Source organism: Microcaecilia unicolor, chromosome 2, assembly GCF_901765095.1.
Source record: "Microcaecilia unicolor chromosome 2, aMicUni1.1, whole genome shotgun sequence".
Taxonomy (NCBI): domain Eukaryota; kingdom Metazoa; phylum Chordata; class Amphibia; order Gymnophiona; family Siphonopidae; genus Microcaecilia; species Microcaecilia unicolor.
In genome coordinates this window covers 77,798,233-77,814,326 of record NC_044032.1, presented here as the reverse complement: position 1 = coordinate 77,814,326, position 16,094 = coordinate 77,798,233, and the positions used below count along the sequence as shown (strand labels likewise).

The following is a 16,094-nucleotide window of genomic DNA, read 5'->3' as shown; positions in this document are numbered from 1 at the left end:
CCTTGATAGGGCAGGTTCTGCTTCGGATTCGCCTGCACCAAGGTTTGGTGATTCTCATCGCCCCGGATTGGCCGAGGCGTCCGTGGTACGCGGACCTCAGGCGAATGCTGGTGGAGGCTCCGTTTCCTCTGCCTCTAGTCCTGAACTTGTTTCATCAAGGTCCGGTGGCTTTGGAAGATCCCTGCCGCTTTGGTCTTACGGTCTAGCTTTTCAAAGGGCGCAATTGAGAGACAAGGGCTATTCTAACAAGGTCATTGCCACCCTTTTTCAGGCCAGCACGCGGTCCTCCCCTGCGACCTATGCACTGATCTGGCGCAGCTTTGAGGCGTGGTGTGCTAAGAAGTCTATCATTCTGACTCTAGCTTTTGCCTCACAATTGTTGGACATTTTACAAGGACGGCTTACAGTAGGGCCTGGCTTACAATTCCCTTCGAGTTCAAGTAGCGGCATTGGCTTGTTTCCAGGGGAAAGTCTCCAGCTTGTCCCTAGCTGCTCATCCAGATGTTGCCCGATTTCTCAGAGGGGCGCTACATCTCCGTCCTCCCTTATGGTCGCCTTGTCCATCTTGGAAACTGGGGCTCGTATTGAAAGCGCTCCGGCGATCTCCTTTTGAGCCACTTAACTGTGCTTCTGAGAAGGATGTGACTCTCAAAATAGTCTTTTTATTGGCAATGCTGTTGGCACAAAGAGTGAACTGCAGGCTCTTTCCTGCCAGGATCCTTTTCCATGGTTCTCGGAGTCCGGTGTAACCGTCCGAACACCAAGGTGGTTTCCTGCCCAAGGTGGTTTCGGCTTTTCACCTTAACCAGCCCATTCTTCTGCCTTCCCTTCGTAAGGTGGACTTTCCGGAATCCTTTGGGCAGTGGCGCCTTTTGGATGTACGCAGGGCTCTGTTGCAGTATCTACAGATGTCAAATGAGTTCAGGAATTCTGACCATCTATTTGTTCTGTTGGCAGGTTAACGACGCGGGTTTCCGGCGTCTAAAGCCTCTATGGGCCGTTGGCTTAAGGAAGTCATTTTTTTCTGCTTTCAGGTCGGTCTCCGCCTGAAGCGTTTAGAGTGCATTCCACGAGGGCGATGTCCTCTTCATGGGCTGAAACGGGTGTCCTTTCTCTACAAGAGATCTGTCGTGCCGGCTACCTGGGCTTCTCAGCTCTCCTTTGTGCAACATTACAGGCTGGATGTCGCAGTGCGACAGGACGTGCAGTTTGGGGCGCAAGTTCTTGCTCGCGGGGTTGCATGTTCCCACCCTATTTAGGGAGTGCTTTTGTACATCCCATCAGTTAATGGATTCATCTGCTGTTTATGACAAGGAAGGGAAAATTAGGTCCTTACCTGATAATTTTCTTTCCTTTAGTCACAGCAGATGAATCCATGATCCCTCCCTGTCTGACTTTGTTTTTGTACAGATATTTCATACAGATGTTTTGTCTCATCAGGAATACGTGAAGACAAGCTCTCAGAGATGCTACATGCTGTTATATAGCAGGAGGTTGAGAAGGTCACTCCTTTGCTTTGTTCTTGCTCCGGTTCAGGGAGCGTTTGTTCGCTGTGAGGAAAGTTCATGTTATTTTGCCTTTCTTCTTCACTCTGTACATCCACTATTCATGATGTATTGTAAGCCACATTGAGCCTGCAAAGAGGTGGGAAAATGTGGGATACAAATGCAATCTCTCTATATAAAAAGCAACACCAACGTTCTATGAAGCCTCCAGCCGGAAGTGTGAAGGGGGCGAGATATCCGGTTTCCCTATGAGTGTCTGCCCCGCCCTCTCTGTAACACAGTCAGTGAAGGAAAACAGCAGAGCACGAAATCAAATCGCTGGCTCTGTAACAGTGAAGGACTCGGAGGGGAGAGAGGCCAGAGGGCAGGGACACACACACTCCCTCATGCACACAAAAGAAAACATTGCTAGCCCCCGTTTCATTTGCATCAGAAACGGGGCTTTTTTACTAGTAGATAAATAAATCTGCTTTGGAAATCTCATATACTGAAGGTAGAAGGGGCTGGACGTCCAGGATCACTGTGTACTTTGTGTTCTCTATCTCCACCTGCTGGTAGGTGGGTACAGCCCATCAGTTAATGGATTCATCTGCTGTGACTAAAGGAAAGAAAATTATCAGGTAAGACCTAATTTTCTGTTTTTAGTTGACCATTTACTGTTAATTCACAGCAGCAGATTAGTGTCATTTTAAAATCTTCTAAGTATATGCTTACAACATATAAGGAGATTCTAAATATTGAAATTATTTTATGCAGTGTGTATTTTTCTATAATTCTGTTACAGATCCAAGTCGGTTTCAGGACTGTTGGCGACTGTCTGATGGGTTTGTAGCTGCTGAAGCCAAAACTCTTCTTCCTCATCGAGCTCGATCAAGGTAATCTTTAATAATGGATAATGTCTGAAGTGGTCTAAAGAAACCACAAGCAAAGTAAAATGGATTGTTAGACTCCCCCTTCACCAAAAACACACAAGTGAGTTTGCAACAGTGATTTATTTAAGAGAATTGCACCAGTATTCACTATGGTTAGTCTAGTGTATTTGTAGCAATACTGTGTTAAAAATCAGCATTCCTTACCTTCCTACTAGACCAATCCATAAGAACATTAGCATTGCCGTACTGGTCCATCAAGCCCAGTATCCTGTTTCCAAAAGTGGCCAATCCCATAGGAAGCCAGTGAGTTTTAACATAAAATATTGAAAGTCTGTCAGATTGTTTAGTGAATAAATCCAAGCGTAAAGCTGTATTCTCTGAGGACAATTAGATCTTCTTATTCTCACATGTGGGTGATATCCCGACGGAGCCTGGTGCAGACGCTGACTAGCGAGTATTCTCCGAGGACAAGGAGGCCTACTTATTCTCACGGGTAACGTGATCCTGCGTTGCCTGGTCCGGAGCTTACGACAAGCTATTAAGAGCTTTTGTGGAGCGTGAGATATGCTCCATGGCAAATATGCAAGTTCCTTCCTACCTGATGCGAGAGTGTGGTTCCTGTAGTTATTTTATTTACTGTGATGAGGAGTGGTTGCGTTTCAATTCTGCTCTTCACAGCTGAATCCTAAAAAGCTTTTTTGAGTGCCTTTGCAGCGTTTTTCCTGCTGTGTTTTGTGTTCCCGTATTCAGGTTCCCCTTTTTGCCTTCCCCTTATTGGTTTAGTTTCTGTTTTTACCGCTTTTAAGTTTCCTTTATTTTCTGCGTCAGGCCGCTTTTAGGCCTTGACTTCGACCGGGTTCTCCTACTGTTTTGCTCTTCTGCCTTTCCCCTTTTTGTGGCACCATCAAATCGTTTGTGGTTCTGGAAGTTTTTGCTTCCATATCCACTCAAGTTCCCAGTGGCTTTAAGTGCTGTACCTGTTCCAATTGGACCATCTCTGGGAAGGACACAAACGCCAAAACGGTACTATGTAAGCGACATTGAGCCTGCAAATAGGTGGGAAAATGTGGGATACAAATGCAACAAATAAAAAAATAAATTCTTTGTGTCTTCAGTGCCTAGGGCCTGACCATAGTCCTAACTGTGTCCTGTGTCTTCGTATGAAGAAAAGGACCCAGTTGGCCAGCGAGGCTCAGTGGGAGCAGATATTTGGAGCCTGGTCTGAATCCTCAACGTCTGCATAGACATTGATGTCGGGTGTTGCTTCAAGAGCATCAGTACGTATGGCTGCTAGACCTGTTGACACTGGGAGCAGTTGTGCATCGAGTGAGCCCACAGGATCAGCCTGGTCGGACCTGACACCAAGGCAACGTGAGGATTCGACGTCGGCACCAAAGAGCCTTGATGGCCGGCTTCGGGAGATGGCAAAGAAGCATCAGCATCGGTCCCCCTTGACTCATGGTGCTGGGAGCTGCCAAGGGATTTGGCACCCAAGAAGCGTTGACGCCAGGGAGACCTCTCCCCCTCTATACAAGAGGTGCGGGAGTAGATGTCTCCAAGCAGTGTCCCTATCCTAGTGGTTCTGCAGCTGTCTCTTAGCCAATGCCCCAGCCTTTCCCGGTGTCGACCCTCAATGAGATTGTCCAAGCGTTGCTCACTGAGCTACTGTCTGGCTTCTTGCAATAGGGAGTGCATTGGCATCAAGAGTGCTTGCGCCTACCATGCCTCCCTTTGTGGCCCCTCTTGGGCTCTCAGCCTGCAGTGCAGTGTAGTGCAGCCTCTGATGCCGGTGTTGTGTGTGGCTTTGGTTTAGAATGCCACCCAAGCCGGTACCCCCTCTATGTCGGTGGAGGAAGCTTCGCCAGAGTCGAAGCAGGAGCTGACTCCTCGATGCACTTCTTGGGGACATCGTTCCTCTAAGTTGAGGCAGGCTCGGTCTCAGCCCTCCCATGAGGGGTTTTTGACTCACACTGATGAAAAGCGCTTATGGGAGTTGAGGAGGATCCAAGGTACTTCTCAGAGGATGAGTCCTTATGGCATCCCCTCCCCTCCACAGGAAAGGAGAAAGTCGCTACCTGAGAGCCTTTCCTTTCCCTCTCTTGTCAAGGAAATGGTAGATGCCATTCGATTTCCTTCAGAGATGGAGGACAGGCCCAAGGACAAGATGCTTGAGGTCCTGAACTGTGAATCTCCTCCTAGAGAGGCTGAGACTGTTCCACTGCATGAGATACTCGGGATGTTCTCGTGTGGAACTGGGAGTCACCTCTGTCTGTGCTGGTACTGCCCAAGAAGATCACTGACATAGAAACCAGTACTGAAGACTACGGAGCGGCTCACAACAATAGAGAGTGGTGAAAAACTGCTGACATTGACACCACTAAGGACAAAAGGCAGGAAGAATTTCCTGGACACCTGATGAGAGCAAACTGCTTCATAAAAGCCTAGATATTATTGGGTCACATACTTTATATATCTACATTTTTCCCCAGGTTCTCGAACTTCCTCCTAAGCTTCTAGAACTTCCCTTATGAGTTTAAGATCTCCTCTTCGCCTCAGCTAACACAGCAACGTTTCCCACCCCCTCCTGTTCCCCTTCTAACACACAACACCCCCTCAAAAAAAATGCAGTGGGCTTGACTACTATGGCTAGCCCTCCTGGGCCTCTGCAACATGGCTGCCACCTCAGACAGAGACCCACTGATCCAAAACATACTTATTCTACAAATGACCATGTGCAACCCCAAACACAGGAGAGGGAGCCTCTCACTGAACAGATGCCCCAGTAATTGCGCTGCAGTACACTGATCTCGCTCTACTTTACATCTGGAAAACAAACCAAGACAAACACACTCTTCTCACAAATAATCAAGCTACCTAAAACATGTTAAGAGAAACCCCTCTGGCCATGTCACTGTCGACACCACTCCAGTGCCTTTTAACTACATTAATGCCAGATCAGTGGGAAACTGCAAATAATAAATGATCTAATTACCTCCCAAGACCTGGGATTTATGTTCCTTGCCAAAACCGGGTAAAAAAAAAAATCAGTAGTCCCCGTATTCCACATCTTCCCACAGGGCTACAAGATTCTAAACTCCCCTCGCCTGGAAAGACCAGGTTGGAGGACTGGCCATAATATACAAAATCTAAATCTGTTGTCTCTCTGGAGATCAAAATAATGTTATTAACTTTTCAAGACAAAATAACTTTGGTCTTCTATTCATATATTAACCACCCGGTTCCCGGGCCAAAGCTGAACCTATACTTCTGGAAGTTATCTCTCAAGCCCACTGCTTATTTCATCAGGTTGTCATTTTAGGTGATCTAATCTTGCACATGGATGACAGTGCGAACCCTGATGTAGCAAATTTCAAGGCCTAGTGGTTAGGGTGGTGGACTTTGGTCCTGGGGAACTGAGGAACTGAGTTCGATTCCCACTTCAGGCACAGGCAGCTCCTTGTGACTCTGGGCAAGTCACTTAACCCTCCATTGCCCCATGTAAGCCGCATTGAGCCTACCATGAGTGGGAAAGCGCGGGGTACAAATGAAACAAAAATAAAATAAATAAAAATCCTGGGAACTATCCTTTTCAAACACAGGGCTCACACACGATAAAGGCCACACGTTTGACTTCCTGGGAACATTTCTTCCACATGTAGTGAAAGATCCTGTCTGGAATGCAGTGCCGTGCCTTGGTCAGATCACTACTAACTGGAGGCAGTAATACATATGTGTTTATCCAGACCAGCCCACCAAAATCCCCCCCCCCCCAACAGATTTACTCCAGAGGAAAAAATCAACCGGCCTTTTGGTTCAGAATGTCTTACAAGAAGGATATCTTGTCAAGATAAAACTCTACTGGGACACACTAGCCACCTCAGCACTAGACAAGATAGAACCACTAAAAATGAGAATTATCATAAAAAGGAAATCTGTCTCATGGTTTTTCCATGAGCTGTCAACACTAAAACCTACATGTAGGCGGTTGGAAAAAACATGGAGAAGTAAGAAATCTGCTGACAAACCTGGAAGGCCCACTTCAAAATGTACAAAAATAAAATTGCAGAGACCAGGCGACTTCACTACTCTAATCTCATAAGTAACAGCGATCTGAACACTAAGACATTATTTAATGTAGTCAGAGGTCTAACATCCTCTCTAACTACAGATGCTATAACCCCAACATCTGACCCCACCGTGCTGGACTCGCCAACTTCTTTGCAAATAAAATCACCTAGATAGTTCAGAGCTTGGCAACCAGGCAAAAGAACTTGATACTGAAATCAAGAAACTCTATCCTAAACCCCAAAAGAATCAATATCCCGCACCAATTACACCACCAAAGTGGACCGATACTGGAACACTTTCTCACCTGTCTCCAGAGAAGAAGTCACCTTGCTATTAAAAAAGCTTGCACACGCCCATTGCACACTGAACACTTGCCCTTGCCACCTATTCTCTTCAACCCCTCTTCCCCTAATCTGCTGGATAACTGAAATGGTCAACAATCTGTTGGATAAGGGTATCTTACCTGCAAAGATGGTCCAAGTAACTCTGACACCTATCCCAAAGGCAATTGGCTTAGACCCAACATTACCCACCAGCTACTCGCCCTGTGGCGAGCATTCCAATCGTCACCAAGTTAATAGAATCATATGTCGGCAAACAATTCTCTAAATACTTAGATGACCATTCCTGTCTTCTCCCTATTCAATTTGGCCTCTGAGCTGGCCACAGCACAGAAACTCTCCTGCTAGTCCTGACATCGTTCGTCTGATCTCATTTATCAGTGGGCAAACAACCACACTGTTACAATTCAATATCTCTGCAGCCTTTAGAAACCTAAATGACATCAGGCTATCTGGACAAGTGTTCAACTGGTTCCGTGATTTCTTGGTCAATAAGAAGCTACTGCGTCCACATAAATAAAATGGCATCACAATTCTGAGTGCCACAAGGCTCCCCACTCTCTCCACTCTTGTTCAACATATTTGTCATTCCTTCAGAATATCAAGATGCGGGATGATGAACTATTGTATGCAGACATTTCTCTGCACACACCAATGGGTGGCAATTCATCAGAAATCACTTCTCGGCATGGAATGCATTCAAAACTGGGCCATCGGAAACATACTTAAGCTGAACACAAACAAAACTAAACTACTGTTGTTTCACACTCAGACGGACCCCATTCCAGACACATTAGCCGTTTTCACTAGCTTACCCCTACTGATAGAGAAAAAAAATCAAAGGTACTAGGAGTGATCCTAGATTGCTAATTTGTGGTTCAAAGGATAATAAGGAATCTATGACGAAAAACATTTTACAAACTCAAACAGCTAAGACTGATCAGAGCCTACTTCGATCAATTCTCCTTTGTCTTACTCGTCTAAACACTTATTCTCTCCCACACAGACTACTGTAATACTGTATATCTAGGCCTATTAACAAAACTGATGTTCAGACTCCAACTCATACAGAACACATCTGCCTGTCTGATCTTCAGATTGCGAAAATTCGACAAGTCACACACTACTTGAAACAGTTACACTGGCTTCCTATTCAGATGTGGGTACAGTGGGTTTCTGGGGGTTTTTGAAGGGCTCACATTTACCACCAGAAGTGTAACGGGGGGGGGGGGGGGGGGGGGCCTGGGTCCGCCTGCCTGAAGTGCACTGCACCCACTAAAACTGCTCCAGGGACCTGTATACTGCTGTCATGGAGCTGGGTATGATATTTGAGGCTGGCATAGAGGCTGGCAAAAAATATTAAAAAATTTTTTTTTGAGGGTGGGAGGGGGTTAGTGACCACTGGGGGAGTAAGGGGAGGTCATCCCCGATTCTCTCCGGTCGTCATCTGGTCAGTTCGAGCACCTTTTTGTGGCTTGGTCGTAATAAAAAAAGGACCAGGTAAAGTTGTCCAAGTGTTCGTCAGGGACGCCCTTTTATTTTCCATTGTTCCCCCCCCCCCCCAAACGGGTTTATTAATAATAAATTCTTGGTCTTAATAATAAACTTCAAATAATGAGAGACTGGATTTATGAACATGATTTGATTCTGAATGTTGAGAAATCCTCTGTAATGTGGATTTCTCACAAACAGTGTGTTCTTCATATACTACCAGAGGTACATGACAGACCTTCATCATTTTTACAAGATCTAGTTTGGACTTTTTATGTGACAGTGCATTGAAATTGAACTTACAAATTGGAAACATTGCCAAATCTTTTTTTTTCAACTTTGGATGATATGCCAATTTACGCCTGTCTCGACTGAATACAACCTAGTTAAAATGGTGCACACTCTTGCCACAAGCAGATTGGGTTACTGCAATTCTCTTTTTAATGGATTAAGTAAAACTGATCTGCAGCACCTTCAGTAGTTAATGCAGACCACAGCCAGATTGATAACTGGAAGTAAAGAAGTATGACCATATTACTGCACTCCTGTACTTCACTTCATCTGGGCCTTCCTGGTCATCTTTTGAATAAGCTAATAAGGTACACCCCTCAGCAGACATTGCATTTGTCTCAAACTGTCTTCAGTTGCCTGGTCTTAACATGATCAGGCTTTCAATGGGGGGGGGGGGGGGGGGTGATTTCATATGTTGGTCCTGTATTTTGGAAGTCTTTATCAAAGGAATTGCATAATGCTCCGTCCTATTTCAGTTTTCCCAAATGGCTGAAGTCTTGGCTATTTCAGCAATATTTTAAGTAATGTTTTTATATACATGAACATGAGTACTTGGGCATGGTAGTTGTTCTATAATTATAGTTTGTATCAACTGATTTTTTTTTTCTCCTGTAAACCTGTTTAACACTTTTGTACAAAGTGGTGTATAAAATCAATAAATCCAATTTAAAACAATGAGTGAATTTTCTTCACTCGCTTCCCCTGATATATCCCTGAAGTCTGCCTCCCAACTCATTTGCTTTTGTGTGCTTTTCTTTGCTACCCGCCCCTCACCCCAGACACACACTTCTTTGCTTAAATTGTTTTATTCCTTTGCTCTCTCTTCCTTTTGCTTTGTCTGACCCTTACAATTCCCTCTTTTCCTTTTTTATCTGCCCCCACATGTTTTCTTCTAATTCCTCCAGTCCTATCTTGTCTTTTTTTTTCTATGCTTTTCCTCTTCCCTTCACACTTGTATTAATGAATGTAACACTGAACCAGTGTTCTAATATAAATGGACCACAAGAAGGCAGAATCAACTTGTTTCAAATGCTATTTCTCTTGCCTTCATCTGTGGCTCATTGGTTATAAGAACTTTGCTCATAATCAGTAGGCCACAGGATTAGATTGGAACAGCAACACTGGGGAAAACATTTGTGCTTCCTAACACTTGTGGCCTGTGCACTCTGACTTGTTAATGCCTGTACTGATGGCCCACTTGCCAGGTGTGAATTTCTGGAATATATTCTCTTGAACCATTGTTTGGTCTTCAATTGCTGTTAATGCTAAGAATTTAAAAAGGATAGATTATTGTTATTGAGCTACTGTTGTCTCTTGCTTGGGTTAGCAACCATGTTTGAAGAATTGTACATTACTGCTATTCACTTATTAATGCTAATTAAAAAAAAATGAGTTGACCCCCCCCCCCCCCCCCAAAGAGAAGAAACCAGTGTTTTATAAAAGTCTCAAATACTGAACTCCAAATTGTAAAACAAAACAACAACAACAAAAAAGTCTAATTCTTTTTATATTATTTATATGTAGGCCAGATCTCATGGATAATTATTTGGCACTGGTGCTATCTGCTTTTATCACCAATGGACTCTTAGAGGTAAGTTCAAATTAGAGAATCTTTAAAATGTATTTTGATCAGCACTTTTGCTGTTTCCTGTGATATTTCAGAAAACAGGGGCTATTACTTTTGTCTATGAGAATGACCTACCGGGTTAATGTTCCCTGCCCTTCTCTATCTATATACTGTTCTTTACACTTTACACTTTTTCAGCATTCTGTGACAAGTCACTTGATACATTGCTTCATACTTTGCGCTCTTTCTCATGAGAAAAACAACAAAATTGCAATTTGGAGTGAAATGGTAATAGCACATGTTTTGACAGCAGATAGCTTAGGCTGTGACTGAGATGTATGCAGTAATACTACTGCTACTACTACTTATCATTTCTATAGTAATAGAAGCAGAACAGGAGTTAATGTCTGTAGGGAATGAAGATAGAACATTAGGGAGAATGGGGGGTGGAGCCTGCAACACACAAGGATGACAGTCTGGGATTGGAGCTCCCATCACCCGTTTTAGAAACAGCTTAAACATGCTGTTTTATTAAGCTTTATCCTAGCAGCATATTACGCACTAACCTGAGGATGGCTGGAGGGAAGCAGAACAAAACAGAGACTGTTTTGGGGACACTGGGAGAAGGAAAACATCCCAAGCAGGGTCTTCCCACACCGCTCAAGATGGCATCGCCTCATGAGCTGCAGGAGGTGATTGAACTGACAGTGAGTGAGTTGAGTACTATCAAAAAGATGATTCAGGATAGCTTAACTAATATTGCAGCGTTACAAAAAGAGATGTCAAATCTAGTGACTCAAATTCTTGCAGTTCGGGCTGCGCAGATGGAAACGTGTGAATCTGATGTAGAGGATCAGGCCCAGGGATTTCGGAATGATCATGATAAAATTTCAGAGCTACAGTGGGAAACGATAAAATAATAGGAGCTGTAGGAATAATATAAGAATCTTAGGTTTGCCAGAGGGAGTGAAAAATGTGCAACCAATGGCATTCATTGAGGACATTCTCCCAAAGCTATTACAATTATTGTTTAAGTTACCTTTTGAGGTTGAATGAGCTCACCACATCCCATCTTGTTGAGCAGAGAATGTGTGGATATGTGGCCATTTGTATTTAAGGTGCTGACGCACTCAAGTTGTGCACATTTTCACTAAAACAATTGATATGCCTGATCTTCAGTGATTTGGGGAATGAATCAGAATAGTGCCTGACAGGAGACTCATGAATAAGCTAAGAGGACTGAATTTCGGACCCAAAGTGGTGAACTGGATTGGAAACTGGTTGACCGACAGGTTGGCAGAGGGTTGTGGTAAACGGAAACCGCTTGGAGGAAAAGAAGGTGAGTAGTGGAGTTCCTCAGGGGTCAGTGCTGGGGCGATTCTGTTTTATATGTTTGTGAGAGACATTGCTGAAGGGTTAGAAGGAAAATTTTGCCTTTTTGCGGATGACATGAAGATAACCAATAGAGAGGATACCCTGGAGGAAGTATAAACCATGAGAAGGGATCTCGAAATGTTAGAAGAATGGTCAAGATTCTGACAGTTAAAATTTAATCATAAAATTATCCTTGGTTGTAGTCCTTTTCCGGTTCCTATTGTCTTTCAATCTACCAACAAAAGAAACCCTGATTGTATTTTTTATATATGTATTGCCTTAACTAAAATTAAAACTAATTATATGCTAAATATTGTAATAAGTGATCAGTTCTTGGTGCATTACACTGACCAAAGTCATCTACTAGTAATACCACTAATCCACCATTATAGTACCATTGTCCATTCCTTCCTACCTCTGTTGTTTGTCCTCCTTCAACAAGCGTTATTGCAATATTGAACTTTCAAAATTATAAAGGATTCCACTTAGCTTTGAATGACGAGAATATGAGGCACGAAAGTTGAGCTATTAGCAATTCAGTCACGATGCATTGTGGGAGTTGTAATCACTATAAAGCGTTACATTAGAACCATCACCAATCTGGAACATTTTACCACTGCACTGGCAACAAATCACCATTATCTGCTGTCATGTTTCTTTGTTTATATTTATATATATATATATATATATATATATTTTTTTTTTGTTTGTTTGTTTGTTTTTTTGATTGATAGAAAAATCCTGCTTATATAAATCTGGAGCACCTGATTAAAAAAAAAAAAATCAGCTCAAAAGTGACCTTAGTGACCAACCTCAGTAAGCAATGATTTTCTCTCAAGAGATTGACTGCAAAAATGCATGCAGTTAACCAGAGCGTGCACTTAACCATTGTGACCCAAAGAAGCTTGACATCTGATAAACATATGTACAGTAGTGTTTATTATTATATGTACAGTATACAGTCTCAGTTAACTGACATTAGGCTTTACTTGAAGTAATCAGTTATAGTCTTCTCTACACTCTTGGGCTTGAGAGTTCCATAGACTGTATCTGCCAGATGGTAAAAACTGTCATAGGACTGACATCCAGTGGTCTCCAGATAGGCCCGCACGGTGTTGAGACTCTCCATGGCTCTTGCAGAAGTGACAGGAGGAGGTTGTTGAGTTTTATCTGCATGTGCCTCCATGCTCATTTCTTCATCTGTTCCATCATCAGCCGTTGTTGCCTGCGTGTAGGCGCATATCTCGACATCAGTGCTGTCTTCAGCTATTTGTAGATCGTAATCAACAGCTACGTAGCGATGGAACTCCTCTTCAGTAACACCGGCTGGTATGTCAATAACCTCTTCATCTGACACGTTTGCAACAGCTGCATCCCCCTCCACATCATTAACAAAGCTTGCCCGCTTTTAGCAGTTCACAATGGTTGCCTGTGTAACATGATTCCAGGCTTCTTTCTGCATATGTAAGGAATCCAACAGTGATAGATTACGAGCCAGTTCAACAGCACGTTTATCCTTGCCAGTTGGTCATCCATAACGCTCATCAGATGGCGTAGCACAAGAGCCCGATAATGTTGTTTGGCAGGAAGGACCACCTTGACATTAGACAGCCTGGCATCATCCCTGTGTGCAGCACAATTATCACAAAGCAGCAAAATCTGACACTTTTGTGCCCGCATTGTAGTATCTAACTTCTTTTGCCACTGCTTCCAAATTTCCCCAGTCATCCATGAATTTTCATTGGCCTCATATGACACAGGAAGTCGCTTAACTTTCTTGAAGCAATGGGGCTGTTTGCTCTTTCCAATGACGAGGGGTTCCAACTTCTCACTCCCATCCATGTTTCAGCAACGGAGGATTGTCAGTCGGTCCTTTGATGTTTTACCTCCAGTAGTTTCGGCATGTTTGAATGCAGGAATCGCTCGCCAGTAGAGATCATTTTCGTCAGCATTGAAAATGTCACGAAATGCAAACTTGTTCATGGTAGGAAGAACTGAAACAACCCAATTTTCAGCACCAAAGTCATCAGCGTCTTGTTTCTCACCATTCTGTTTCTTGAATTTTATGCTGTTCTTCTCCTTCCATCTTTCCAACCATCCAACAGTGGCTTTGAATTCAGTTAGTCTAAGACTTTCTGCTAGCTGGTTAGCTTTCTCCATAAGCAATGGACCACTGACAGAAAACTGTCTGCTCCTGACTCGGGAAAACCACAGAAGAATAGCATCTTCTACCTCCTCAGCTATTCCCGCCCGTTTACGTTTCCAGTATGGATTTGTATTGTTTTGCCAGTCTTCCAGAAGCTGGTCTTTCTGCTTCCAGACACGTGAAATTTGACTGGGATTAACACCATATTCTTTAGCAATAGATGCTTGACTTTGTTTTCTAATTTTTTAAGAACTTCTATTCGTTCAGCCTTTGTTAGTCTTACAGTTCCGCCGCGGCAATGACCCCGGTGTACGCCATAACAACATTCTTTCTCTTATTCTGCCTATGGCAGTTGAAAGACAGTACATTTGAAATCTCGTTGGTTGTCACACGCCAATCGGCTTCCATATTCCATGCGCGCTTATGCGGAGTCTTCTCTGTAGAGGAGCGGTCTTGAACCATGTATATAAGCGAATCTTGCACTTATCAGTGTTGTGCTAAACCAAAGTTTGTCCCCATAGGAATTGATGGTGCCAAAAATGGGACCGAAGTACGGCATGCAGTTAAACAGAGCATGCGCTTATCCGACGTTCACTTAAATGGAGTGCACTGTACTTCTATTACTTTAATATATTTAGTTATGATTTCTAGTCATCAGAGTATATTTTAATCTACATTAATTTGTAAGTAAAATGTTCTAAAAACATATTTTAAAGCAGCTTTAAATAAAATAAAAATGAAATTATTTTATTACATCCTTCTCATGGAGTACACCAGTTACAGGTAACCAACCTTTCCATAGAGCTTAAATGGGGGGGGGAAAAATTAGCAGTTGGGCTCATCTCTTAGGTGGTTGTTTACTGAAGCTTAGCTAGAGTTTTCTGCAGCAGAGCCCACAGGAATAAAATGGGCCCTGCTGCAGATAACGAGCTAAGCTTTAGTTTACTGGGGGGGGGGGGTAATGTGACAGTGAATCTCTGACTATAGTGCATAATTTGTATGTGAAACATCAGATGGCAAACTCCATATTATAAATTACTTATATTCTGTAAAATACACCATTTTTGGATGAATTATGAAAGTAGAAATATATAGCTCACATTGGTAAATGAAAAGTAAAAATAATATAGCATACTTTCAGCTCCTCTGTACTTTTGTGTATTGAGCTGGTGTTAGAATGAGAAGGGATGGAACCAGGAAGAAGCAGGTTTAAAACTACCCAGGATTCTCTATGTCTTGACTAGCTGTAACAGATATTTTAGCAGTATGTGCTCCCTTTTAAGTTTTAAAAGTTTTTCTGTACATGCAAGCAGGGGTTATAGACTGCTGTTTTTTTGTAGCACTGTAAAGAACAATGAACTGAAGTGAAAATATCTGAGTTGATGAACAGTGGCTAAGGAGGGATGTTATCAATATGGGCTACTGTTGAGAAGGGTTATTTTAGCACAAGTTGTGCTATTTTAGCACATGGTCTCATTGAGTAAAACAACCTAACAGTAGCTTGTAAGAGGAGCTGTTACAGAAACAGTGCCTCCTGGGAACATTGTGTAGAAGGGTTCTTGAAATGTGTAATGGTAGCACTATGATTTCCCAGGTCACATCCCCCTAACTATGCATATCTGAGTTTTTAGCTCCTGAAAACACTGATGGGCAACTGACACAAGGCCCAAGGATTAAAAAAATAAGCCAATTTATTTACAAGCAAGTAAAGCAACCAAAAGTTCTGTTCAATATATTTGTGAGTGACATTGCCGAAGGGTTAGAAGGTAAAGTTTGCCTATTTGCAGATGACACTAAGATCTGTAACAGAGTGGACACCCGTGAGGGAGTGGAAAACATGAAAAAGGATCTGAGGAAGCTAGAAGAATGGTCTAAGGTTTGGCAATTAAAATTCAGTGCGAAGAAATGCAAAGTGATGCACTTAGGGAATAGAAATCCTCGGGAGACGTATGTGTTAAGCAGGGAGAATCTGATAGGTACGGATGGGGAGAGGGGTCTTGGGGTGATAGTATCTGAGGATCTGAAGACGACAAAGCAGTGTGACAAGGCGGTGGCCGTAGCTAGAAGGTTGTTAGGCTGTATAGAGAGAGGTGTGACCAGCAGAAGAAAGGGGGTGTTGATGCTCCTGTATAAGTCGTTGGTGAGGCCCCACCTAGAGTATTGTGTTCAGTTTTGGAGGCCGTACCTTGCGAAGGATGTAAAAAGAATTTGAAGCGGTACAAAGAAAAGCTACGAGAATGGTAAGCGATTTGCGTTACAAGACGTATGAGGAGAGACTTGATGACCTGAACATGTATACTCTGGAAGAAAGGAGAAACGGGTGATATGATACAGACGTTCAAATATTTGAAAAGTATTAATCCGCAAACGAGCCTGTTCCGGAGATGCGAAGGCGGTAGAACGAGAGGACATGAAATGAGATTGAAGGGGGGCATACTC

General features: G+C 43.1%; 1 protein-coding gene across 1 annotated transcript in view; it reads left to right on the top strand.

Annotated features, from left to right (window-relative positions):
• The window catches only part of RICTOR (RPTOR independent companion of MTOR complex 2), a 468,276-nt gene that overhangs the window by 165,756 nt on the left and 286,426 nt on the right, over positions 1-16,094 (top strand). The window contains exons 13-14 of the mRNA XM_030193057.1: positions 2,290-2,380; positions 10,093-10,159. Of these exons, the coding sequence (XP_030048917.1) occupies positions 2,290-2,380; positions 10,093-10,159 (158 nt within the window). The remainder of the gene's footprint in view (positions 1-2,289; positions 2,381-10,092; positions 10,160-16,094) is intronic.